At 40.6% G+C, this 25962-nt stretch overlaps 1 protein-coding gene across 1 annotated transcript in view; it reads left to right on the plus strand.

Annotated features, from left to right (window-relative positions):
- Window positions 1–2216: 2216 nt before the first annotated feature.
- Window positions 2217–25962, plus strand: part of LOC104077830 (von Willebrand factor D and EGF domain-containing protein-like) — a gene marked incomplete at both ends in the record, with an annotated part of 72129 nt that continues 48383 nt past the window's right edge. The window contains 5 exons of the mRNA XM_009579212.1: window positions 2217–2401; window positions 12726–12954; window positions 15531–15763; window positions 23696–23785; window positions 25076–25211. Of these exons, the coding sequence (XP_009577507.1) occupies window positions 2217–2401; window positions 12726–12954; window positions 15531–15763; window positions 23696–23785; window positions 25076–25211 (873 nt within the window). The remainder of the gene's footprint in view (window positions 2402–12725; window positions 12955–15530; window positions 15764–23695; window positions 23786–25075; window positions 25212–25962) is intronic.

A 25962-nucleotide genomic window follows, 5' to 3' on the forward strand; every position in this document is an offset into this window, starting at 1 on the left:
CAAGTCCCTCCCTATCCTTTGCAAGTCCCATCCACAGCATTCAGCTCCTCTAACATTAATATGCGAAACCGCATTTTCTAAACTACTGCAAACAAAACTATGCGAAGGATGAAAAATAATTAGCTGTGTCTCAGCATCTAATATATTTGCATTGTTTAGACAGAGTAGTTAATCATTGGTAAGACCACAACATATTGTGTGAATTTGAATTATAACTAATACATATTGAGCAGAAGGTTATTAATTACATTTAAAGGGAGTATTTGATATTATTATTATTGAGAAACAGAATGCTATTAGTTATATTACAATGCTCTGGCAGGATTCTGGTGGCAATGCTGTGCAAAGAGCCATTTACTTCTAGACTCTTTTGTCTGTTGTTCAGAAAGGAGGTACTTAGGGCAAGTAAAAGGCACCACGACCCACAGTCCTGTTCCCATTAACACTCCCGAAGCACTGAGCGATATTGAAGGGGTCAGCGAGGGTCTGCATTTTTTAACGGTTTTTAAATGTAGGGTAAACTTTTCATTTGCTGAAAATAGTTGGTCTGCTGAAATGTCACTTATTCCCTTGGGCTGGGAATTGGCAAAGGACGGTCTGCATGTGGTCCCCACCACCGGGCCCAAATCCCCAGAAACGACATCCGAGGGATGGAATCAGATCCCAGATTTAATTAGAGGTGAAGTATTTCCCAGTGTTCTCTCTCTAAAATGGCTCTTACCTGGAGAAAAGAAAAGCTTAGGGCACACCTTTTTTATTTAAAAAGGCAATTGTATTAACTCAGCTGAATTTTGCATTGGAATTGCACTATCGCTTTGACAGTTTAGTTCCCTGAAGATTGCAATAAAGGCTCTGTTACGCTACATTTTGTCCCCATTTGTCTTATATACCATTGCCTTGCCTTTGGCACAATAAAAATAATCTTTAAAAATAGTACCATAAATGGATTGACTTTGACCTTCTGAGTATCTTGTCAATAAAATAAAAATGATAAATCTGTTTCAGAATGCCACTAGCATAATATTAAAGCAGAGTTATAATCTGAAAAGTGACATTTGAAAGATGATATTAGGGGGAGGGGTCTTATTCTCTGTCAACAGTGTCACATAAATACGCTCTATTTACAGTGCAAAGAGGTGATTTTGCTAACTGCCAGGCTCGCTTCCGAAACTAGGTTGTGCAACTCCTGCGATGTGCTCTCTGCCTCTTACATCATCATTAGCAATTAAGGATTACTGCAGCAAGAAATTAGCTGAGCCTTCTGTTGCTGATGCATAAAGCAGAGCAATTCCACCTCAGTCTCCTCCTGTGACCAGCTCTGCGGTGCTAACACAGCAAAGATGGACTTTGCCTCATAGAGAAACGGTTAACGTAACCAAGAAAAGGCCCTTTTTTCTACATGATCAGCTTTTTGAAAACAAACAACTTCTAAAAGAATCACTGCAAGGCTTCTTTCTATTAGGTGATAAGAAACTACTGAATATTCTGTAAAAAAAAAAATCAAGAGATGTATGAAAATAAACAGGGCAGGCACGTAAACAAACAGACATTGAGGGGCAGCAGTTTCGATTCAAATTTCGCGATGCATGCACAGTAGCTCTGCCGCATTTGGCTTTATGGATACATGCCTTAGGCGAGCCTGACCTGTGGCTTGAATATTTGCAAGCCTAACTCGAGCTTATTTCTAAAAACCCACGGTACTGTTGGTTTTTCACCCTTTCTTTTTCTCTTTTTAGCATTTCTTTTTTTCATTATTCTAAATATGTATTTGAAAGTATGTGAAGTGCACTTTATACTTGAGCATCAATTTATGTCGTGATTAAAATGCTCATGCATATAATAAACTAAATTAAAAAAACATATTTTCAAAAAATCACAAGACTTTGGAACCGCAAAACATTATTTAATTTCTGAGGAGGAGGGATTCAGACGTTAATCCCTAAAACTAGGCTGAGATCACATTCAAAGGGTTAAGGTTTCTGGTTCTGATTCAGGTATGATGAAAATATAGATAACTAAAATCTTTATGTTAGCAAGCTTCCAATTTTATATACTTTTATATATTTAATTTCAGTGTTTGCCTTGAAAATGAGCCCAATCCTAGACTGAATCTGAACATAGGAGGACGCATCCATCTTTAAGCGGTAATTAATAGTATCCATGCGAGTTAGCTTGAATTAACTTATTTAATCAGCGTCCTTTTTCACCCCTTCCAGCTCCCGAGTGCTCCCCCGAGGGACACCGCATCCTCCGCAATCCCTACCGCAGCACCAGGTTTGACTCGCTGGAGCTGCAGCGAACGGCGATTCAGGACCTGGTTTGTGACCACTCCTTGCCACCAGCATGGTACCGTTTCATGATCGACAGCAGGCCCGCAGAAATGCCAACGAGATGTGTCGAAGTCAGTAAAACTTAAGCACTAACCCTGGTGAACTTGAATAAATCCTTTGATGTGATTTTCCTTTCCAGCCACCTCTATACTCTCAAAGCCAGCAGGCTGCAATGGGGGATAGGTGAGTGGTAATGGGAAAACCACTTTTCCCATAATAACGATAGTATTGTCATATCCAAGGGCAGTAGTTAAGAGTCCCTATGGACTGGGCATTATTCAAACATAAAACAAGGTGTTTCCAGCTCTAAAGAGAGATCCTTAGTAATCCACATATGTCACTGTAAGTTATGCTTTTTTCAAGCAATTCTATTGCTTTAAGAATGGATTCTGGAACCTGACTCAATAATTTATTGTGAATTAGGAATATATCCTTATTATGAAATCAGAAGGGAAAAATCAGAAAAATGAATATGAAAAGAGGTTCTTTAGTGATACAGAAGGAAAAAGCTAAATTTGAGTCTTTTTCCGCTATTACCATTTCTTGTATTATTTAGTTTCATAAGTATGCTAACTGCTTTCTGGAGCAAAAAAGCTCCACTGCATAAGACTACTCTAAAAAAAGAAAAAACAAAAATTATCTGTTTTTATGTGTGTTTAATATGTATGACAATAACTTTTAACTTGCAATCATTGCTGCCAGAGCAACTTGAGACCCTAACTAAAGTCATTGCGATCGCAAATAGACCAGCTGCAGGAGGTTAGAATAATTTCAAACGCATTGTTAAACAAAATTATTCAGAAAATAATAAACTAATTACCATAAATGACTTTAAAGATGAAATATTCAATCTAGAGTGCCAGGAAGTTTAATATTAGGCAATGCTACCCTAGCTGGAGAACCTTCTCGAAATTAGCAAACAACGTCTCATATCCATTCAAAATGGGCCTGTGAACTTGTCACAGTAGAAGTATATCTTCTTAATCTAACATTAAATGAAATGTTGAGAGATAATTGTTACTTCTGTGGGATTTCTAACTCTCTGCATACACAAACCATAAATCTAATTAACGTGAACAAATTGGCATGATTATTATTGAAATATTCATTTCATGGCAGGTCATCCTTGAATATCCCAATGCATTATGTACTTTATTTTTACAGGTTGCTCTATAAGCACATATGTATTCTATTAAATTAATTAATTTGTCATTGTATTTCAGCAATTTCAAGTATTTAGTAATGCTCGACTGTATGAGATTTCTTTCCAACAATACATGCTTTGTTTCTTTTAATCTCTCCTCTGGAGTTTTTTTATTCAGGTTTGTAGAGCTATATTCATTAGTTTAGTTTCTTATCTTGTAACATCATGCTTGCCATTGGTTTCTTCATTATCCTCTGAATGACAGTAAATCTCTGCTTTGCCATGCTGATGAAGGATTACATCTGTTAGATGTCACAACTGGAAGAACACGCTTCTTTTAGATCTTCACGTTCTAAATCTGCCTCTAAGTTCCATCTCTTCCACTTAATTAAATCATTGTTTAATTTGGTTTTCCATTTAATTTGAGCAAAACCTCTGGAACAAAATAATTTAAATTAATAACTGCACAGCTTCCATTCTTTAATAAGCAGTTATTATTGGACATTTCAGCCTGGCTGGAGTGAGCTGATTTTAATTAAAAAAGTCAAAGACAAAATCCTGAACAGGTAGAAGAGAAAAGAGACCAAATAAAGCCCGACAATACAGCTGGAGAGTTAAAAAGTACATTACTCCAGCACCTTGTAAAATATATGCCTGGTGATACCCTATGATACTGGCCGGATACAGTTAGCTGCTTATCAATGGATAAGATTAACTTCTTAATTCAGAGTAATAGTAGGTAAGGATTCTCGTCTCCCAATTGAGCTCAAAAGGGATTTAAACCATAATGGAGATTTTGGGGTCCTGCCCAGCTTGGGAGAGAACTGCGGCAGGACAAATGGCACGTGGTGGGTGGGCACGAAGGAGGTGAGCTCCTGAGATCTGGCTGACGTGCCTGGGCAGGGGTAGGCTGACTCTTTCAGACACATTCTCAAAACTTGTATTCTGAATCTTGCCACAAAAAAAGCTCCATAATAAAAATGTGTCCCCACCTCCATATAGTTTCATAACCGTAGAAAGTAGTATATTCAACAGAGAGCAGAACCAAGTCACAAACAGAAGTTATGAGGGCCACAGTCTACAACCATGCCACAGCTAAGAGGCACAGCAACTTTTGTAATGAAAAACAAGCAATTCTTAAGAAGCCGCTTCTCGTCCGCTAATTTAAAAAAACAAGTGAAAAACAAAGGGAAAAAAGGCAGAACAAAAACCCAAAAGCTTTTTTGTCAAAAAAGAGTGAAAATATGAATTGTATTCCTTAATTTCTCCATCCCTTGAATCCAACTACTGTCCATAAACTTATTCCTCCAGTGGCAAAATATTTTTGATTGAAATAGCTTTCCAATTTAGGCTTTGCCTGCTGTATTTCTCTGGGGGGGAAAATGAACGATCCTGACCTTCCTCTCTCTATTTCTTCCTCGTCTCTCCCTAAGGAGGCACAGCAATTACCAGGTCCTGGGCATGCACTCTTGCCCACAGCCACTTCCCCATCCAACGACAAATCCTAACAGAAAAGCCACACAAACTTGCAAATTTTGTATCCCCAGGTATTGAGGCTGTTGCATACAGATCACAAACAACAGTTTGCTCTTCAAGAACTGCCAAATTCGCTGTGAAAGGCAAAAACACTAAAGGAAGGAAGCATAGGGAAGCTTTTGCTAAGATTAAGGCACTGTACTAAGAGCAAGAAACAATGCACAAACACAGCCAGACCTAGTAGTAAAATGGCCTTCAGAGGAAGAACAAAAGTGACATAAAAATTAAAGTTCAATGGAAAGTCTATTAAAAATACAGAAGAGTATTTAACAGTCAATATAGGAAAAAGATATATCGGTTACAGAAATAACTATTCTTTTAATTCAGGCTTCTGAATTAAAATAATATAGGTATACACATACTTCTGTATAGATGTACATATGGACAAACTCCAGCAAAGGAATGAATACTAAAAAGAAATGAGAGAGAAAACAACCTGCTAATGTTATCGAAGATCTGCTCTACAGTCAGATAAAAGATCAATATGTGGATTACAGAAAAGCAGTGTATGCTGCAAACCATAATGCAAATCCAAATGCCGTGCCATGCTAACAACAGGCAGCCCTTGCAACACTGGCTCACAGTGAAGCCAGAAACATGACTGGAAATGTACTTCTTCCTTCGTTCCTTCCCCTTGTTTACATGGAGGTAAAAAAGCATAGATTATACTCTGCAACCTTAAGGAAAAACAACAATTAAGAATTTGATTATGCAAACAGTAATTGGTTCTGGAGCCAGCAATAATACTCATGATACCGTACACGAGTTGGATTCATTACTTCTCAAAACAGTGCTAACATTTCCAGCTTTGAGTAGTCAATTGCAAACAGCAAACGATAAGCTGAAAAGAAAGGGATTAAAACCAGAATGACCACTAAAGCAACTGTCACTGTCAAACACTTGCCCTCTGAAACAGAGGATTCATGGTACCATGTTCTTTGAGCAGAGAAATTAATACAGATGTTACCACACTGACCGCAAAAATCACTGCGCACCCACTGGTCTCACTGGTCTCCAGATCTTCTGAAATCTCAGAGTACCTCATCAGCTAGCAGTCCTCCCACAACACCCATCAATAGAGATAGCCCAGATGTATGGTTCAACATTTATATATGGATACATACAAAAATATGCATGCTACCTGGAATGATAGGCACACGCTAGGTGCGTGCACACACACACAGAGGTATAGAAGTGCACAGCATTGCATCCCATCAGCTCAAGTTCAACTTCTCACACCAGTCACTGCTGCGCTCTTGGTTTCCTCCCAGTCTTAAGGCAGCCCCTCACCTGGGTTCAATTTATTTTCTGCAATCCTGCTGCATGCATGGCAGGAGCCAGCCCACACCAGAGCCTCCAAATGACCTCTTGCATCACAGCGGAGGTCCACCTGCCCCAGGTGCTCATCCTCACCAGCAGCTGAATGTCGTTGTCTGGAGGGAAGGGCAGGAGCAGGACAATAGTTTCAGCTTTGCATGTTACCAATCTCCAGCAACCCCTGGAGTCAGGCATGGGTTGTATGAGACTTAAAGGGATTTCTCTCCCATGAGCCAGTCCAGTCACTGTCATTTTTTAGCATCCAGAATCCTGCAGCAAGGATTTCTACAGGTTAGTTACGGATATGACACGCTGTTTTGGAAACGCCCAGTAATAATACCTGCCTATGATGGTATATCAAGATTACTTCCAATATCCTTCTTCAGAAATGTCATTCTCTATATGAACAAAACCATCTCCAAATTTGTACATGCTCTAAATTCATGTAGAACTGTAAATGTGGCATAAGAAGGACATGTTATGCAGTCAGGGCTGGTGTTTTCTTAACAGTTGCATTTTTAACAATATAAATTTACTTTTATATACATATACTAGACTCAAACATAGGCTTAAATTCTAATCTTTGGTGTATAAAACAAGGTTATGTTAAAGCGTGTCAAATCTAACCTGCCTATGATGCTTAATACTGTAGCCCCTGAGAGAAGAAGATTTACTTTTTCCCATACTCAGTTTAATTTCCTCCTCTCCTTAACCTGTTGTAGAACATTTTATACTCACAATCAAAATACGATAGCTCAACTGCATACTATTAATTTTTTATTTTGTTTCAATTTTTATTTTGCTCTGAATCCAATCCTACTTTGATTTGCAATTGTTTTATGAACTTAAAAGCAAGTGACACTGTCAAGGTATTATTTCATCTGTAATTCTCTTTTTTGCATGCATACGTGAATACTCCAAATCATAATGGTAAGTATGAAGAGGGTTTGTTTTTCTTGTTTGTTTTTCAGACATACAAAAAGCCTTCTGTAGAAATTACAATTACAGCCTCTATTGTTCAGAAGCATGTACTTAAAAGAAACACAAGACAGGCACCGGTTGAATTGCTACTACAGATATTCCTGACGTAAACTAGTTTCTGTGGAGTTCAGCCCCAGACTGAAATAAAAAATCTTATTTACTTTAACTTACTACAAAGAAATTAAGGAACTAAAACAAAGTAAAGTTTTGAGTGGATAACAGATCCAAAATCACAATGCTTTAACTGCCAACCAACAGTATACCAAAAAGCCTTCCATCTCCATCTAACTAAAACAATGCATTTCTCACATATGGTGCTACTTATTTTTAACAGCATCGTTTTAGTGCAATACCCAAGTGACAAGAACAATCAAGCTTGATTTCTTTGTGCAATTATAAAGAACTTTAAAGTGCTCAATCAATCAAACTAGTTGATTCTCCAACCCCAACTACGTGGAAGGAGACCTGATTGGATTAAAAAATAATGGTTTGTCCCATTGTTTTACCAAAGGGGGAACATTTCTTTTTTTTCATTTAGGTTTTCTGAACTGAATTATATAAACAATTAGCTGGTGCCTAATTATGAATCAAAAGTACTTAATGAATGCTTACCTGCCACATAAAGGTGTTGCGAAGATTAATTAGGTAAAGTTTATAAAATGCTTTGAAGATTAAAAACACCACTTAATTATAATTGGATAAAGTATGAAAGGATGCTGAGCACTAAAGAAGCCTGGCAACAGCCTGAAAACTCCCTTTTGTGTTCGATAAGTTCCCCTTTGTGCAAGCTGGGTCACTGGATACCTAACGTACATGCACGGAATGACTTAAATTTAGGGTTTACAACAATATAGTTTACTTCACTAACTTGCCATTACATTGACCAGCTGCAAGTCCAAGTAAACATGTCGACTGAAGTAATCAAATGCTTGTGATCTCTTATATGGAGTGTTAATCAGGCGTCCACTGTAGCTCGCCATCAAGGACGCTGCTTAAAGACATATTGGGGCGACAGGATTTGTAGGGAGAGAGACTATTTCTCATTAGATCTACCAACACACTCAGAAATAAATGGATGGACTGTGGGCACACACGTGTTTTCCAGCGTCGCTGGTATTGTAGCTCATTTTTCTTCCTGCTGCGTAGCTTCCATTTCGAGTGATATTTTGCAGGCCACAGCAATAGCGCTGCCGAGCGGTCTACGTTGTGTAGATCACCTGGAGAACCCCAGCAAAGCCCTGGTCTGATCCTCACCACCGGCTTCCCAGCAGGTGAGCTCCTGCCTGCGAGAGACTTGCAGAGTTTGCTCTTCTGCGGAGGCAGCTGTATAATTCCTCTTCTTCATTTTGGAAATGCTCCTGAATTATGGTGTGAGATTCCCACAGCTTTATGCTATTCTTAGAGCAGCAATGACTGTAGTTATTGCAGGTAAATGCTATATCTTAAATGCCAATCCTTTACTACCTCTGTATTCAGTTTTCTAGTTACTCTCCCAATGACGGCTACAAAATTTAATGCTAATTATGCCACAGCTGGGACTTGAAAATTTTGGCTTTTTGAAGTCTCTTCTCCTAGACTTTTTTTTTTTAATTTTTTTTCCTTTGTTTTTTTTTTCTGTTCTTATCTGTACCACTGGTTGAATACCTGAATATACATTTGCCCTTGCCTTCCCAGGTCTGTTTTCTAATTCACAGTCCTCATGCAGCAAATCTTTTTGGCTAGCATGGGGCAACTTACCTGACTCAGATGGACAGCATGTAGCTCAGAGCAGAAAATAAAAGCATGTATGTCATAAAGCTGCCAGGAAAACAGAAATATTTGATTTATACCAAAATTCTTCCTTGACCAGCCTGTAACACTGTATCATAGTTTGTTACAATAACTTGCTTTCTCACAGTCTGACTTTTCCTGGGTGCAAAGTCAGTCAAAAGGGTGCATTATTGCTTGTAACTTGTGCACATTACATAATAAACTATTTTGCTCAGTTTCAGTGCAAGATTCGCGAGAACAAATCCAGGGTGCTGCAGATCACAGCGGGGGGTTATCAGAAAGCCGGCAAACAACGCTGGCAGCTGATGTCAGCGGTGCTAATCTGTACTTTCTCGAGCGCTGAAATGGCTCACAGACTTGTGGCGAGGATAAATACAAAGAGGGAGAAAATCATCATCGTCTTATTTCAGCATTTTTTTTTTTTCCTCTATGTGTTAACAAGGGATACAGACCCCCTTTTATGTACGGATCACATTTTGTCTTTTTTCACAGCCAGAATGCACTTACATCTGTCTATTTATCTACCTGGCCCATAGCACAGCAGATAGATGAGTGTCTCATTAACGAATTTATCTTTTCAGCACTGCTGCAAGCCAGGGAAGTGCTATTACCACCTCAGCCACCTCTGCCTCTGGTTTAGAGATAAGGAAGCGAGGTGCACAAAGAGTGGGTGATTTGCCCAAGGTCAGGCAGCAGCCAGGGAAACTGAGGCACCGCGCATGCCTGGCCAGGGGCAGTCCAGTGGCCACACTCCCAACGGAGCAGCGCTGACGTATTAGGGCCAGTTACACTAGTAAAAAGCAGAAGCGAATGGATGCAATAGGTTATTTTGAGCAGCAAAAGGTCTTCTACAGAACATTGTTAGAGTATTTTTTCAGTTTGTTCAGCCGTGGGTGCAAATGTTCCTTGAGACACAGGTATTTACGTGACGTTGCGTTGCCTCAAAGTAATGAAGGTCACTTTTCCGCAACTCAACGTCAGGAAACGGCCGCAACAGCCCTTTGCAGTGGGTGTTAGCAGCACTGGGAATGCTTCCCACGGCATGAGCGGTGCTGGCATCCCTCCTCCTCCTCCTCCACGAGCGCCAGTGCCAGCCGTGGGGTCAGCTCTGCAGGGGAGCGCCCCGGGAGGGGGGCTGCGCTGTGTCTCCTTACCAAAGCATTTTCCTTCAAGGCTTTCTGCGAGCTTGCACACACCCATTGAGCTCCAGTGCTCATTCATCTCTTCTGCTCTGCGTCCCCCTACTCTAAGTCTTCCCAGCTTGTGGGGCTCAAAACACCTCCAAGGTATTTCTGTATTTTAAATGTAATTTAAAAAATAATGATTCATTCCAACAATCTTTACTCACACGTGCAGAGGCACTGAAGTCAGCGATTACCAGGAGTAAGAGGAAATTCAAGGTGCAAGTATCTCAGCAAGAACGTACCATGAGTACAAAGCAGAGGCCGCTGAGCTCCAGTTGCTGTCCTTCTCTCTGCGCCCGTCCTTCTTCCTTTGCATACAGTTCTTCTCTGGATGTTGTTTGCTCTCTGGATGTTGTATGCTCACAAACATGCTTTGGAAACATGTTACTTCACATCAGATCTCGCTCTCTAGGTCAGAAGTTCACCAGGATACAAGAAATTCCCAACATCTGCATTTTGCCCAGCACAGAAAACACTGGTGTCCCTTAAAGCTGTAAATAAATAAACAAAACAAACCCCTTAAAAAGTTACACACAACGTGGCTTTAAAATAAAAGAAGGGAAAGGATTCAACTAAAATTCCACGTAAAAGCATTTTCATGCTGATCTCCTCCTTCGCTAGCACGCTGCTGGCACGCTGTTCCTCCCCGGGGAGCTCTGCGCTGGGCGAGCTCCAGTGCCTTCCGCAGGGACGCCGGGGACACGGGCACCCGAACAGGAGGGCAGGTCAGCCCCTCTGCCACATTTCTGGGGGAAAAAAAGACTTTGGACAATTTTAGTGGTGTCTCTCTGGAATCCTTGTTTTTAGAAGCCTGACAATAACCAGCTCCAAATGGAAATCAGACTGTGTCATGCCATATGCTTTATTTTCTTCAGATGCCTTTCTTTTTCTGGGTGTGCAGCCCCTGCTCCCCTGTCCCCCGTTGTCACAAACAACTTTTGATCTTAAAAAGTGAAGTGGCAAACCCAAGCCAATGGGAAAAAATGGTGGGTTTTTTTTTTTCACCGTGATATATAGCCAAATGCATATAGCACCAGGAGGAAGCGTGTCCCCGGAGTGGGACTATTAGAGATAGTTCACTATCGTTGGCTCAAGAAATGCAAAGCAACGGCAGCAGTCACGCTCTGCAGAATATGACTGATATCTGAGAGTAAATTATTGTCAGTATTTGGTAATAATTTTCAAACCTTAGCTCAAATATCTTTATGCTTTGCATATTGGCAAATGACAGGTCACGTTGCAGAATAAGAAGTTATTGTAATTGGCTGTGTATATTTTATTAGGCTCAGATTATGCTTAATCTCATCACGGAGGTGCTTAAATTAAAGACAGCTTTGGATAATCATGTCACTTTAGTCAGTGGGAAGAGCCTGGCAGGTACAGAGAGCAATTCAAATCTGAGATGCCTGAACATCCATCTGTAAGTTGGGAAAGGTAAATCTGGTGCAGTCTCTCCCAGCCATGACTCAAAATGCTGTAGTTTAAGCCATTTAGGACCAACACCTTCTGCTTTGGGATTTCCTATGTTCAGGGGATTCAAGGATTTAGTGGAAGCTGTTAATAGATAGAAACCTGAAGGTCAAAAACCCTGGAGAATTTGATCAAATCCTGTATATCCTGCATATGTATTTCCCTTCAAGAATGAGGGAGAAGCTCAAGCCCCAAAGAAGTGTCCAGTACGTGCTGGAGGGGTAGGGCAGAAGCTGTCAGGACAACGGCAACTGAAGCTGTAGCTGTTTTGGAGGAAGGTGCTGGTGTGTGATGCTCTGAGCATAGCGGTGTCCTGCTTCGAGCTGGACCTAACATCTTCTTGCCCCTCATGCTCTGTCAGCCTTTGCTTTCTTCTGCCACAGATGAAGTTACTCTTCTCCCAAGCAACTAGCGATGAGAGGAAATGGCCTCAAGTTGCGCCAGGGGAGGTTTAGACTGGACATTAGGAAAAACTTCTTCACTGAAAGGGTGGTCAGGCCTTGGAACAGGCTGCCCAGGGAAGTGGTGGAGTCACCATCCCTGGAAGTATTTGAAAGACGTGTAGATGAGGCGCTTAGGGACATGGTTTAGTGGGCATGGTGGTGTCGGGTTGACGGTTGGACTTGATGATCTTAGAGGTCTTTTCCAACCTTTATAATTCTATGATTCTAAGCCTGGATGGGAATAGCCAGCGGATGTTGCCCAAAGTGTGCTTCCCAGAGAAGGGATCTAGGTTGTTTACATGCTTTCATCTTTTTCATACAAACCAACCAAAAATACAGGAAAATACTTTGGAATCCAGTTATGTGTTCTTTGAGAATTTTATCTGTGTAAAGTCACATCTTTAAACTGAGCAAGACATTTTCATGCCCACTTACACAGCTTTTTCACTGACCCTCCAAGTTTACCACACTCAAAGTCTTGGGTTTTAGTGATTCTCCACAGAGCCCTACTGCATTTGCTGTAAACAGTTTCTTTTGTGTGCATCCTCAGATGAATAAATGCGGGACGCAAGCTCCGGTGTGGCTGTCGCTGAAGTCTGAATCCCTGCCGGTTCCCGGCGAGAGCAAGCGGCTCACAGGCTGTGCTACCTGGCAGGTCTTCTTCGGGGGCACCAAGGACTGCTGCTTGTTTCGGATACCCATCGCCGTCAGGAACTGCGGAGGATTCTTCGTATATCTCCTGCAGCCTACTCAAGGATGCATGGGCTACTGCGCGGAAGGTGAGGATCAGTAAAGTATTTATCAGTAAGATTGCATATGCCTCTCTCGCTGGGTGTTCAAAGGTCCTGGTATTGCAATGCACATCTTGGTGACCTTGCGAGTCAAGCTTCACTCCCAGTAAGATGCGGACCATGTAGAAAATAAATCAGCGGCGGTCTGAGGTGTTCCTGAGGAATAGCTATCATTACCAGTGCAAAATGTAATCTGGTGTGTATTACTGAAGTGTTCTTTGCTTGGTTACAGTTCACATTTAACCTTTCCTACTGTCTTTGGCTCCACTTTGGCTTGAAGTTGCACAGCTAGTGAGCGGAGGCATCTCGGTTTTATCAAGGCACTGTATCCAGGATATTGCATCTAAGGCCTGTTCTTATCTTCAATAATCCAGTATCCCCCCAAAAAAAGATCATTCTGAAACTCTGGAAGGAAAAAAAACCCAAACTGATAACATCTTTTTCATGACATTTCTATAATTACTCTCGTCAGAAATAATTTTCAGCCTACTACAAGAGATCTAACCTCTGTTCGGTAGCTAGGAAACAAAGGAATAGCAGAAAGCAATTGCTCACTCAGTTAAAGCTTCTGAGTTCATGTCCAGGTGCATATATATTTAGTCAGAAAAGACAGTTCTTTCTCAAAAGGAAAAAATTACCTTTACACTTTCCTTTCAGCGTTTTTGGACAGAGACATGACACACTGAGGAACTAGGGTTATCACCTTTCAATCAGGCAAAATTCAAGCTTAAATAAATTTTAAAGAGAGAGATATCTATTTTGCTATCTTTATCAATATTTTAGCATTCCCACATGAGGAAGACAGAGGAAAAAAGGCTCAAAGAAAGTGAGATTAATTCACTATTTGAAATAAAAAATATCCATTAAAATAAATGAAACTGCTCTTTAATTTCGATGATTCTTTCTCAGAAATGACTTTTTAACTGAATACACTCATTTTCCAGTTTAAGCTCGGCTTTATTTAAACTATAAGATTTCCACTACCCTTGTTTGAAGAATTATTTACCAATACCGTTTAGGTGATTAATTTTGCCCTTTCTGTTGATCCATACCTGTTTAGTAATGTAAATCTGCCTGAATTTTTCACAAAAAAAAGTTTATCCCTTCCCATCTACCCCAAACCAACGATCTTCTGCCTTTTTCTTACCACTGCTGTTGAAGCTTTCATCTTTTTCCTAGGCATTTCAGTGAGGTCCAGCTCTCCCGAGTCTTTAACTTCTTGTCTTTAGGATGTTTTTGCAGTATCATGTATTGGATGGAAAACACCCAAAGCTGAAGGTTTTTATTGGGGGTTGTTAACTCACTGTCTTAAATTCGGCTGTGAACATTGCACCACAGGAGCCTCTACGCAGCCCCAGCGCCAGGTCCAGCTAGCACCGTCACGGCTTCTTGCCGGGGTCCATCCCCCAGCCCCATCCGCTGGAGGCTCGGGAACAGGACACCGGTCAGCACTTCTGAGCTGCGAAACAAAATGAATTTAGAGCTTCATAGCCTAGCAGAAAGGACACGGCTGGGAAAAGCAGCGTACGTGCTTGCAATTCTGCTCACATCCTCCCATGAGCTGATCACCTAGCTTTGTCCTTCTGGAATAATTTCCTGCAGAAAGTCATGATGAGAGCCATAGTTTGAGGCAGCTTCCCTTAGAAAAAAAAGAGAAAAGGATAGAAACAACTGGCCCTTATTCATATTTTAAGTAACTTGTTTCTTTTTCTTATCTCTTGTTATTTGCCCTGGACAGCTGTTAACATATTGGGTTTTTGTCCTGCTGTAGCAGACTCATACCTTATTCTCTTGGGCTTCCATAATATTTTCTACACTCCTCCAAAAAAGTTTCTTCATTTATCCCTTCAAAGTATCTGAACCAGCTTCATGTTCCATTTGAGTCTGGGTCCCTAGAGATAAAAGAACACCCTACAGTATCATACATTTTTGTTTCTACTTTCTAGGTGAGTTTAACAGGAAGAAAACTTTCAGACTTCATTACTTGTTGAAGCCTGTAGAAAGCAGGCTGCATTTTTAGAGCAGCGGCATTATTCTGGGCAAAAGGAGACTATATTGAGCAGACTCAGCCTAGGTACGTCCCAGAACAGCCTGGAAAGGATCTTCACAGCACAGTAATACGGGCTGGGTGCTCTCTGAGAGTCGGTTTACCTCTGCAACAAAATTATTTCTCATATCTCTTCTGTACTTATTGCAAAACTTGGATCAAAAGGCTGTGCTTCAGGGGAATGAAAAGCTGATGGCCTTTGCCAGAGTAATTAATTTGTATTAATCCGAGTGCTTCATTTCAATAACATTTCTCTTTTTGCAAAATAAAAAAAAAAAACCACCACAAAAAACCAGGTCAAATATTATAACAATGGGTAGTCAGTACACAATTAACAATTTTTGCATTTCATAGGAAATACATTTTCTTACTTACATAGTTAATATTCAACTCACAAGAATACAAAACGTAGCGTTTCCCCCTTGTTTAGTTATATTGAAATCTTTTTGTCAAGTGAACAATGGTAATATTAAAATAACATTTTGTGTTACATCCTTCTTTTGTTGTCTTCTTCCAGACAAACTGACAAGCCTGGCTTTGCAACCAGTGATAACTCCTGAGCTTGTGCAGGGTCGCGTCCACCTGAAGTGCACCTACAGCCGCCCCTTCTCAAAGCTGCCGCTGCAATACATGGTGGTCTGGTCGCGCCTGTCCACCCCTGGCAAGAAAGAGCAGATTCAGCGTGACACCACCCTGCAGTCATTTTCCTACATCGAGATGAACGGCATAAATCTCAGATTGGGAGACACGGTAATGCCGCCCTGCCTTCAGCAAAAAAGGTCAAATGCTCAGGGGGATCAAATCCTTTTCTTAAATCTTTGTTGTGTTACTAGTGCTGTTCCTCACTCATTATACTTAAAAATACTGCAGAAAAAAATACTGAAGCTGTTTCACAACTGGATTATTAAATAGCATTTACCAGATTCAGGATCTGTAACATTTCTTTGAACTGCAGTGAGTTGACGGAAGCTATCCATTACTATTTTCTAAAGGCAACTTGAATATTTGCACTGACATTACAGCTTGAATGCCATGAAGTTGGTATGAGTAGCACATGTGCCTGAGCCAATTCTTGCTTGGTATTTTTTTGTATCTTGCAGCAGCGAGAATTTGCAGTAGAGGCAGACTCAGCTATGTGCACTCAGTAATTTTTATACTCATGGACTAGAGACACAATAACATCTTTTCACAGAAAAGAAAGACGATACATTTTAAAATACAGGGAGGTTTATTTTATGGTCTTTTTCATGGTGTTCTGCCTCTCTGATTCCAAATTCTTGGTTCAATAGCATACTGAAAGATAGAGTTCATTACAAAACAATCTTTAAGAAGTATATTTGATGGCTTACATAGCAACACAGATCTAATTTCAACAACAACAAAACAGAAACCAATACAAGATGTGAAAAAAATTGACTTGTGTATGAATTCATGGCCTTTCATGGTACAGAAACAAGACTTTTAAAGTTAAATTAGGTTCATAACTTTTATAGGCGGAGAGCCATTAGTGATGCTACAACGAACTGCAAGAATAAACAGGGAAAATGGCCTTGTGTTAAAAGTAGGTTGGAAATAGTCTTGGCATTTTGCAGCTCTTCTCTGAGATATTTAAGATATTTAAGAAATGTGAATAAGCTTTTTTCCAGTTCTTGAAAGGATGAGTCATTTATAACAGTAGCACAATCTGGATAGTTTTTTCTCATTTCTCCTCGTAATTATGCCTCCTGAGTTCAGAATCTGACTGATGCTGCCCTCACTTATATTATAACATGAGGCAGAGAATTCTGCCAGTTTAAGACAAGTTTGTGTTGCAAAGAGATATTTTGATCAAAATAATTTCACCTGCAATCACTTCAAACCTAGTTTTAACAATCCTGAGGGATTCAGAGAAAATACAGTTCTGTTAAATAGTAGCATCACCAAATCTTTATAAGACCATTTTTATTATATTAAGTTTTCAGTAAGCCCTTCTTTGTCCTCTGTTGAAACCCACATGTTTAATTTAGGGGGTTTAGTGAGATTAAAATGTTCTCTTCCTTGCTAGATTTTTTTAAATGTCTTCATGGCCTGTTTGACTAATTATCCATAAATCATCACTGGTGAAAACCAAGCAATGAAGCCTCATCTGTAACTGGGAATTCAGTTTTACATAATAAAGATTTAAAAAAGCATTTCACCATGTCTGCCATCCCACTCGAGGTGTCTAATAAGAGTCACAAAGGGGCAGACTCTCCTTTCACCTCCAGTGGTGTAAACCTGCAGCAACTTAGTAAGCGTTGGTACCACACTACCGCAAAGGAAAGGTGATGCCACTAAAGGTACAGTCAGACCCCGGGGACCACACTCAGCTGCACAGAGATTGTTCGTAACCTTCCACCCACCCAGGAAAGATGCAAGTGGAGGTCTTTTTCTCAGGCAGCTTTAAAGGGAGGCCTGTTCCCTTTAAAGCCATATTAGAGAGGAGACAACGAATCAGGGCCACTTTCCCGTTCTCTTTCCCCTCTCCGTGCACAGCCCAGTGGTAGCATTCCCATGGCTGTGCACTGCCAGGGCACATGGGTGACATTCAGATGGGAATTTGTCCCCCAGGATGCAGAATTTGCAGCGTTTTGAAAACCGCTTGCTTTTTTTAACCTACTCTTCACCTACCTGCACATAGCCTGAATTTGGTCTCAGTGCTTTTATAGCCTGAAATCAGCATCCTCTCTGTTCATTTCTTGATAAAAAAAGTACAGCCAAGTGAGATTTGTTTTTAATCACTTTTTAGGTGATTGATATCTATGCTATTTTTTATCTGTCAAAAAGTCTCCAGGTAATAGGTTAGTCACATAATAGAATATCTATTGATATATTTTAATACGGAGTCAAACTTTAGAGAAGAATTGAGAGTTACCGGCCAACATTTCTGAACTTTTATTGACTAAACAGCCTGTTATTTTTTAATAGGCATCACGTGTGCTTTTCTCCCCCATCTTTGGGCTCCAATTTTGTTATTTCAGACAGTAATGTTGGCAGCATAATGTTCGCAAAACTATTGCAGCCTTAAATAAATCTATAACGTACCGTTATTTCTATATAAACGCTGAAAGAAGCCTACTCCATCTGATATGAAAATCCTGGCGTTCCTAAGCCTTATTTATGTGATAGTGACAGAGGTCATTTCATTCCTCGAGGCACAGCCATCTATAAATTATAGTGGCACACTGTGAGTAATGAGTTATGCTAAGAAAGAAAGGTGTTTAGAAGAAAACCGTGCAGATTTTGCTCAGCGCAGCAATCCAAAAGTTCATACGTTGAGGAGCAATTGTCGCCATACATAAACTATGATGCGCGTTGTAAAATAAAAATGTTTAAGTAAAACCGATGTTTCTGAGCTCTGTGCTAAAGCAGCCATTTCATGTGGCACTCTGCAACAGCAGAATAATATGCCCCAGCCAAAAAGACTGTAAATTAGTACCTCAGTGTAGAAAATAACTAATTTTTACTCACAAGGGAAAAGGAGTGAAATATCCCCCTGCTTAAATATTAATCGCATCCCAACCACTGGACTTGACAAAATCAACAACAGAAATAGGAAGACCTGCCTATTTGTCGGTCACACCTGAGTTTACAATGTCTTTCTCAACCTTCAGGTAGAAAATGAGGAGAATCCCAGCAGAAACAGAGCTCTGGGTGGACTTGGACAGAGATTTTAAAGCAGAAAGGGTCAGAGAAATGATGAGCAAAAATCTGCAGCTGACAAGACACCTCGGTACTACCCTGGGAAAATTTATTTCTTTAGTAGATGAATGACCTACAGTCAGCCTCCACATACTGTTTGGCCTATTTGGCAAGTGGAAAGAGCTGCCTTCTTTATATATAGCGAGTGGCAGAGTGACTAGAGCTGGACCTCCCGCAGTGTCAGGACACGCTGCTGCACCAGCTCCCTCCCTTCTGCAGCCAACGGCCCATCAGAGGTTTGTGTTCAAAGGCTTTAAGGTCTAGGTTATTAATTAACTCAAAGTCAGATTCTCCCTGCTTCCCCCTTCCTGCTAACCCTTCTGGAAAGCCTTTCCAGAGACTGTTCCTACCCCTTTCTGCAAATACCTACAGCCAGATCATTTCTTCGAGCTAATGAGAACTATTTTTTTTTTTCCTCCGGCTTCCCTAGAAACGCCATCCTTCAGCTCTGCTCATCCTTTGCTCTTTTCATCAAGGCTGTAAACCACAGCTCCCTCCCGCATGCACTCCCCAGCTCCCAGCAGAGCGACTCCTTGAGCCTTCTCTAACCCCAGCCCATTAGCGTTTAATAGACCAGACAACGGCAGCTCAGAGGCTTTGATAGCCATCGCGAGACACCCTTTCCCCTGGCATGATCAATCCCCTGCCCAACCCTTCACCTGCAAGCCATGAGTGTGGCTGAAAGACTCTTACCCTTGCAGCCCCAGCCTGCCTTTTGACATGGGTGATGTAGTGAGGAGGGTAGATCCAATCCTGGAGTTAAGAGTTAATCACCCACAGCTTGGGCACCTGCACCTTACGAGCAGCATGCAGATTTCCCTCCCCAGTGAATGGGAAGAAGTGGGTATTCCTAAATGGAACCTTATGTTGAGAAGCGAGCTTCCCACAGGTGGCCAACATAAATTACTGACCGGAGCAGCATCCCTGAATTCCCACACCTCTCAGGAGTTTGGATATCTGGGTCAGGAAAGTGCCTCCATCTGCTTTTTAATCCAGACCTTTAAGTCCTACTCAGATGTACCTGGCTGTACGTAGTCTTTGAAAGATCACTATCAGTAAAAGTACATATTTCAACTTTAAACCATCGCTGTTGTCACTGTGGGGTCTCTGGCACTACAATACAGCTCAAACACTTGCTGGAGAGATGGGAAATGGGTAGTTGGTCCTCCCAGCTGTGTGTTAGGTGCATGTCCTGCCCTTCCCACCCCAGGGCATAGGCTGCACTAGGAGAGGAAGCAGGGACCATAGCTGGGGACCGGCACGTGCATTTGCTTATTTTCTCTGGTGACTATTTAGGTAAAACACACAAGTGGTCCTGATGGGCAGACCCAAACCCAGTACTCCCATCTGCCAGCTCTCCCTATTTTGAGGACAAGTGCCATTGCCCCTGGGACGCTATTGAGATGGGTGGTGACACCATTTCTGCCAGTGCTTTGAGAAGCATATAGCTGAGGTTGGCCTTCCTGAGAGCTCCCGAAATCATCTGGCAAATCTATGAGCCTTCACAGGTACCTGACTGAAGAGCAGGGATGGGTTTTGATCACAAAACAAGTATCTCCTGTTTTGCCTTCGGGAACCCAACCCCTTATCTGAGCACGGCTGGGAGAGGCTGAAAAAACTGGAGACATGGCCATGCTGGATGTGCCAGCAAGCATTCCCCTCCGTGCCCCCACCTCTGCGCCCGCCGCCTTTGAAGATGGCAACAAATGTGAATGTGACTTTCTTTGAGCTTTTCTGTCTCTGCCCTCGGCCCCACGTCTCTCGCTACATGCTCAAGCTGCCGCAGATGATCCCTGCGCTACATTCAGAAGTAATTAGGGGCACGGAAAAGGGTGAAACTGGAGGCTGTTTTCTGTTCGAAATGAGTGTAAACAACTCATTTGGGGGAGTTTGGATTCTGAGAGCTCTGAGAAAAACCCACATTTTGATGTCCAAGTTGTTAGAGGGAAATTTGCCGGAGATGGTGACAGATCCTAGGATTAAAATACTCTCCCAAATTGTTTCCCAGAGCTACCCGACCCCCACCAAATTAATGACTGAATTCTGCTTTTAACTAAATACGCTGGCCACAGGGTTCACGGCAAAGTGGGAAGGAATCTGACTGATTCCACATAAGGGTGGAAATCCGCTCCAACACATAGGAAAGGAGAAACTTCTTAGCTACCAGGGCCTTTTTCTATCAGAATTTTGTGCCTAAAAGTAGTTTTCCGCCCTGTGGGAAGATCTGCTGGTGCACGGGGGAAAGGGAGCAGCCCACGCCCAGAAGCAATCCAGTCATCCTGTCCGAGGGCACCCTTCCATTTCTGTCCCTTTAAAAGGGACGATGAAAAATTATAATTTGATTTTTTTAACTGATCCGATGAGTTTGTGGAAAAATACTGCCTAACCTGTCACGGCCATCAGCATTCTGCTGTCAGTGATGCTTTTGTCTCTTTGCTTTAAAAAGGCTGCATCCTGAGATGGGGGAGGGGAAGATGAGAAAGAAAAAGTTGATTACTGAACTGGAGAAAAAGAGCTAGTATTTAGCTGAAGGTAAAAAGAACTCCTTGGAGTGACTATCATAATAATTATGTGACAAACTGTCAACCGGCAGCTCAGTAGCCAATGAACATATCTGCCAGTTGTGAAGTGTGCACTTAACAAGGTAAAGGCACTACAAGGGGAGGAACGATACAAAAGACAGAAGTAAAATGTACCTCGTGATGGCTGTCCATACATTTTGAATTTGCAAAGTTTGTGCTAATCTCCAGAAGTGCTGAAGACAGAACTGGAACAGACTGGTAGTCTAAGAATATCTCAGTGTACTGTTAGGGAGTAATTTTTGACTTTAGTGTTCAGTGCTTTATCAATAAAATATACCTCTAAAATATATATGTGAGAAAATACAATGCTTGCAGGGAATGAGGCTGGGTTCTGACATTTCCCAGGATGTCACTTTGGGGAAGATCACCGGGAGATGCCTCCGTCGGAGCCGGACATCCTCATACATGAACCTGCTGCCTCTCATTACAGCCCCCTCCTTGGCAGGAGCACTTCACGTGGTGTGCTCAGAGGGACATCTCCCTGTGAATATTTTTGGTAAAAAGCATCAAAGCCAAAGTTGCAAACAGCCCAGCAAGTTTAAATATAGTATCTGCAATGCAGGTGCATTGGATTTGCTCAATGAGCTCTGCAAGGGGATGGTTGATTTGGGTTTTTTTCACTGACAGGAATATACGTTATCTGAACCCTTTCTCTGTTGTCACTGCCTTGTCAGATCCCGATTTTGCAGAACTTTCCCTGTGGCAGCAGTAGGAAGATCAACGCTCGCCTTCTGCCTTCCCAGCAGAAGAACTTTTTTGGAAACTTTGTAAGCTGAACACAAGCTTTTAGGGAATGCTTGGAGATAATAGATATCTAATGATAACGAGGGCTTATTACCTTGAGGAGACAACTTTGGAGGCAAACTGGCTAACTACAAAGTATTGAGGAATTTTAATTTTAAAGTATCTCTGTGAGGCCTGTGGTTTTTTTCCCCCAGTACACCCAGTACGACATCAGGCTTCCATCTAATTAACAGAACAAATAACACCATTTTTACTGGGCCAAAGTGGCTGGAGCTGTCAGCAAAAGAGTGAGAAACTTTATGAAGGTAAAAACAGTCCAAAAGGCAAATAAACCTGGGACTGAGCTGGACTGGAAATGATCCACCTGAAGAGCACAGAAAACACTTGATTTTTCCCATAGCCATACAAATGATGCTGTATAGCCGAAGGGGCATTTTCGTTGTGCACAAATGAGTTAGGAAAGAGGATTCTTGAGTTTGGAGGAAACTCATGACTTGATGGTAATGAAGAAATATTCCAGAGCGCTATGCAACTCATGCCCACACTACCGTATGAATCTGGGAATATCCTGTTTTTGAGCCTGCTTTGCTGATGAGGGTTGTGCCTGAGCCGGCAGGTTAGAGCTCCGAGAACAGCACGGCCAGCGGGTGGTGGTGGAAAATCCGTCCAAAGGAGTTTATCACAATGGAAAATAAATTAGATTGGTCCAATTCCTCCTCATGGGTCCTTCAAGGCTTAAAAAAGGCGGTAGCTATAAATATGCCATCTGACTATTTGGAATTGATTTAGTATGTCACAATCTGTTACTCCATTTCCGAGAAGAGGCCAAAAAAAAATTTCAGAACTACAGTTTCAGAGCTTATTGTCGTTTGCTTTAAGGAAAATTTCTGTAGTTTAATCTTATGATCCTAGAAATGATGTTAGCAGTCTGGGTTTTCTGAAACCAATGAAACATTAAGATGGCAGATGGTGTGCGGGCTCAGCAGAGATAAAGGTTGCGTGACTGTGCTAGGAATAAAACATAAATGGCCTGGTACATTGTGTTTGATGGAGTTTTGTGTTTGGGGGGAATTTTTTTTTTTTTTTTTTAACAGTATAAACCCTGTAGGCACATCTGCATCATCTTTTATAAAGCAATGAGAAAAAAGAGAAGCTTCTTATATTGCTGACACAGTTTCTGAGACTGGATGACTGTCAAACTAATTTAAATTAAAAAAAACTGCTTAGAAACATGGTACAGAGAGAAGATATTTGATCCAGTGGACAGACTGAAATCTGGGATCCCAAGGGCTAATGTCCTAATCCTGACAGTAACATCTATGAACAACGTAATTCTCCCTAATTAAAATGAGTTAATATCACTAACCAAGATGCTTGAAAAACTGCAGAAGAAAACACATTGTAAGCATTCAGTGTTATTAATTGTTGAGACAGAAGCCATGTTCCTTTGCTTATTAAATGCATCAAAAATTCTTCAAATCTCAAGATTTATGCATAAACATTTTTAAAGCCTAAACCTCAAAAATATGTTTCAACAGTAGGAAAAAAGTCTAACAACCCCGATCAACAGGAAGATGCATAATTATATGAATTTTCTTCAAGAAGAGCTATAGCATATGCTGTTTATTTATTACAGGTCTTTTGCACTGTCACTGCTTTTACGAGGGACACTCCTGAGCAGCAGTCATTGCCTGAAGAGAGTAAAGGTTTCTATGCCGGGATTAAGGTAATGCTGATGGCCCTGATTTACTGACTTCGCATATTCTTAGAGAATATTTATACATTATCTGACATGCTGTGAAAAACAAGACATAGAAACATAAGACTCGATCATCATAACCAGTGCTGCTTTTATGTTCACTTTGAGAAAATGTCTTAATAAATTATATGGCTTTCAGACTGTTTGTAAAACACCCTAAACCACCCATCAGCACCGTGTGCAGGTGTTGACACTAATGCACCATAAAGCATGTGCAAAACTACATCTTCTAGTAAATACACCCCAAAGTACTCTAGTGGTTACATATAATGGGAAGACACACCTACAGGGATGCAGAATTTTGTTGTACCTAAACCAGAAGAAAGTGAAGAGAAAAACTAATTTTTATCCCTCATCTTCTTATGGTCAGGCACTACAAAAACCAAATTGCTGAAGATAAATTCACACTGAGTGCAAAAACCAGGTCTAATCCCACTCAAGGATTAGACTGTCAGTCTGGCAATCCAGGAGAATTTGAGATCTTCTGAGTATCTAAGCTTTTTGCCTCCATGAATGGTGTTTGAAAAATCCGGCAACCCATTCTGTGTGACATTTGAAGAACAGTTTCGGTTTTTTTGGAAATGTCAGAATTTCCCAGGGAATGGAAATTCCCATTTCTGACTAGCCCCGAGTATTGTTTCTGCTCTTGCCCCAGGAGAACAGACAGACAGAAATGGCACAACCCGAGCTCTCTCCCTGGCGCACAAACCACGCAAGCTGTAATATCTTATGTACGGAGAAATCGTTCTTCCTGCCGTAGCAGGGAAGAGGAATCAGGCAAAAATTGCACTCACTTTGCACCAGGGGCAGAATACAAACATAGAGTCCATGACCATGAGGTAATGCCATACTTCAGGCCATGAATATTGCTGGTATTTCTCCTAGTATATTGGAATAGGAGCTCCTTTTAACCAGGGATGTTAAAAATTAATAAATTCTATGGTATCATGCTATTTTCAGTCTTAATGAAAACCTGTTTTGAGATTAGGAGATGAGAAGCAACTATATATGACAACTGCAAACATTTTCTTAATTACCAAGAATGTTAAAGTATTTTAACAACAATTTCACCTTTTAAAGTTGAAGATAGTTATTAGTAAGATTATTATTATTATGAGGATTATTACAAAGATTATTATTATTTTATAAACAATTATATTTTTTAATAATTGATTAAAACCACTCAAAATTTCATAAGTATCAGTATTGCCTAATTAATCTGTCAAAATAATCTAAAAATTATTTTCTTATTTCCAGTTTTTACCAGAATCGTTACAAATTGCAGAGGATGGCAAAGAGCATGTTTTGACTGTTCTGAGCACTGTGCCCATTGCCTGTCCTGGGCATGATGATTCCTGTAAAATTACTTTACAGCTAAGTACTGAGGATTTGGGTAAGAGTTTTACACATTGGCATCGAATCAATATGATTACTTTCTCTTGTATTTATGTTATGATGGATTCCAATAGAAATTATAAGACTTAAATAACAACAAAGGGCAGAAGCCATAAACACAACAAACTAGGTCAATACTTGTTTGCAAAATAAAACAGATTATAATATCATTCAGGTTTTTAAGGAAGAAAAAATCTGACTAGTAATAACTTGAATGGTAGTCCATTGACATTTATGGATGAAATAACAATGAGTAGAAGAACTTATTTTAAATTCCAGGAGTATAAAATTCCATTTTAAGTTTTTGAAGCAGCATGGTCTTGGTAGAATAATTTCATTAATTATCAATAAGAAGCTCACCTTCAGATTTATTATTCAGTAAATGTGTACTGAAATCCTTTTACTTTCTTTTTCTGGCTTACAATTTTTGTCTAACTTAATATAGAAGAAAAAAAAAAATTCTTATGCTTATATATTATTCTCTTTCTAAAGATATTTTTTTACTTGAAAACATTGACAATGTCATTTAGAAAATTCTTGCCCTTTTAATCAGTAAATGCTTTCCTCGGGTTAATCTGGTGGAATATCATGCCTAACCAAGGGGGGGCATATATATATTTGCTTTCCATTTGCACTAAATAAAACACCCAACCCTTTTTCTGACAAAGCATTTATTTCTCTTGCATAGGTTACTCAATGAGAAAAATATTTAGACATAGGATTACAGCCACCGTTTCTCTACCCACAAA

The sequence above is a fragment of the Fulmarus glacialis genome, unplaced genomic scaffold (genome assembly GCF_000690835.1).
Source record: "Fulmarus glacialis isolate BGI_N327 unplaced genomic scaffold, ASM69083v1 scaffold7826, whole genome shotgun sequence".
In the NCBI taxonomy this organism is placed as follows: Eukaryota; Metazoa; Chordata; class Aves; order Procellariiformes; family Procellariidae; genus Fulmarus; species Fulmarus glacialis.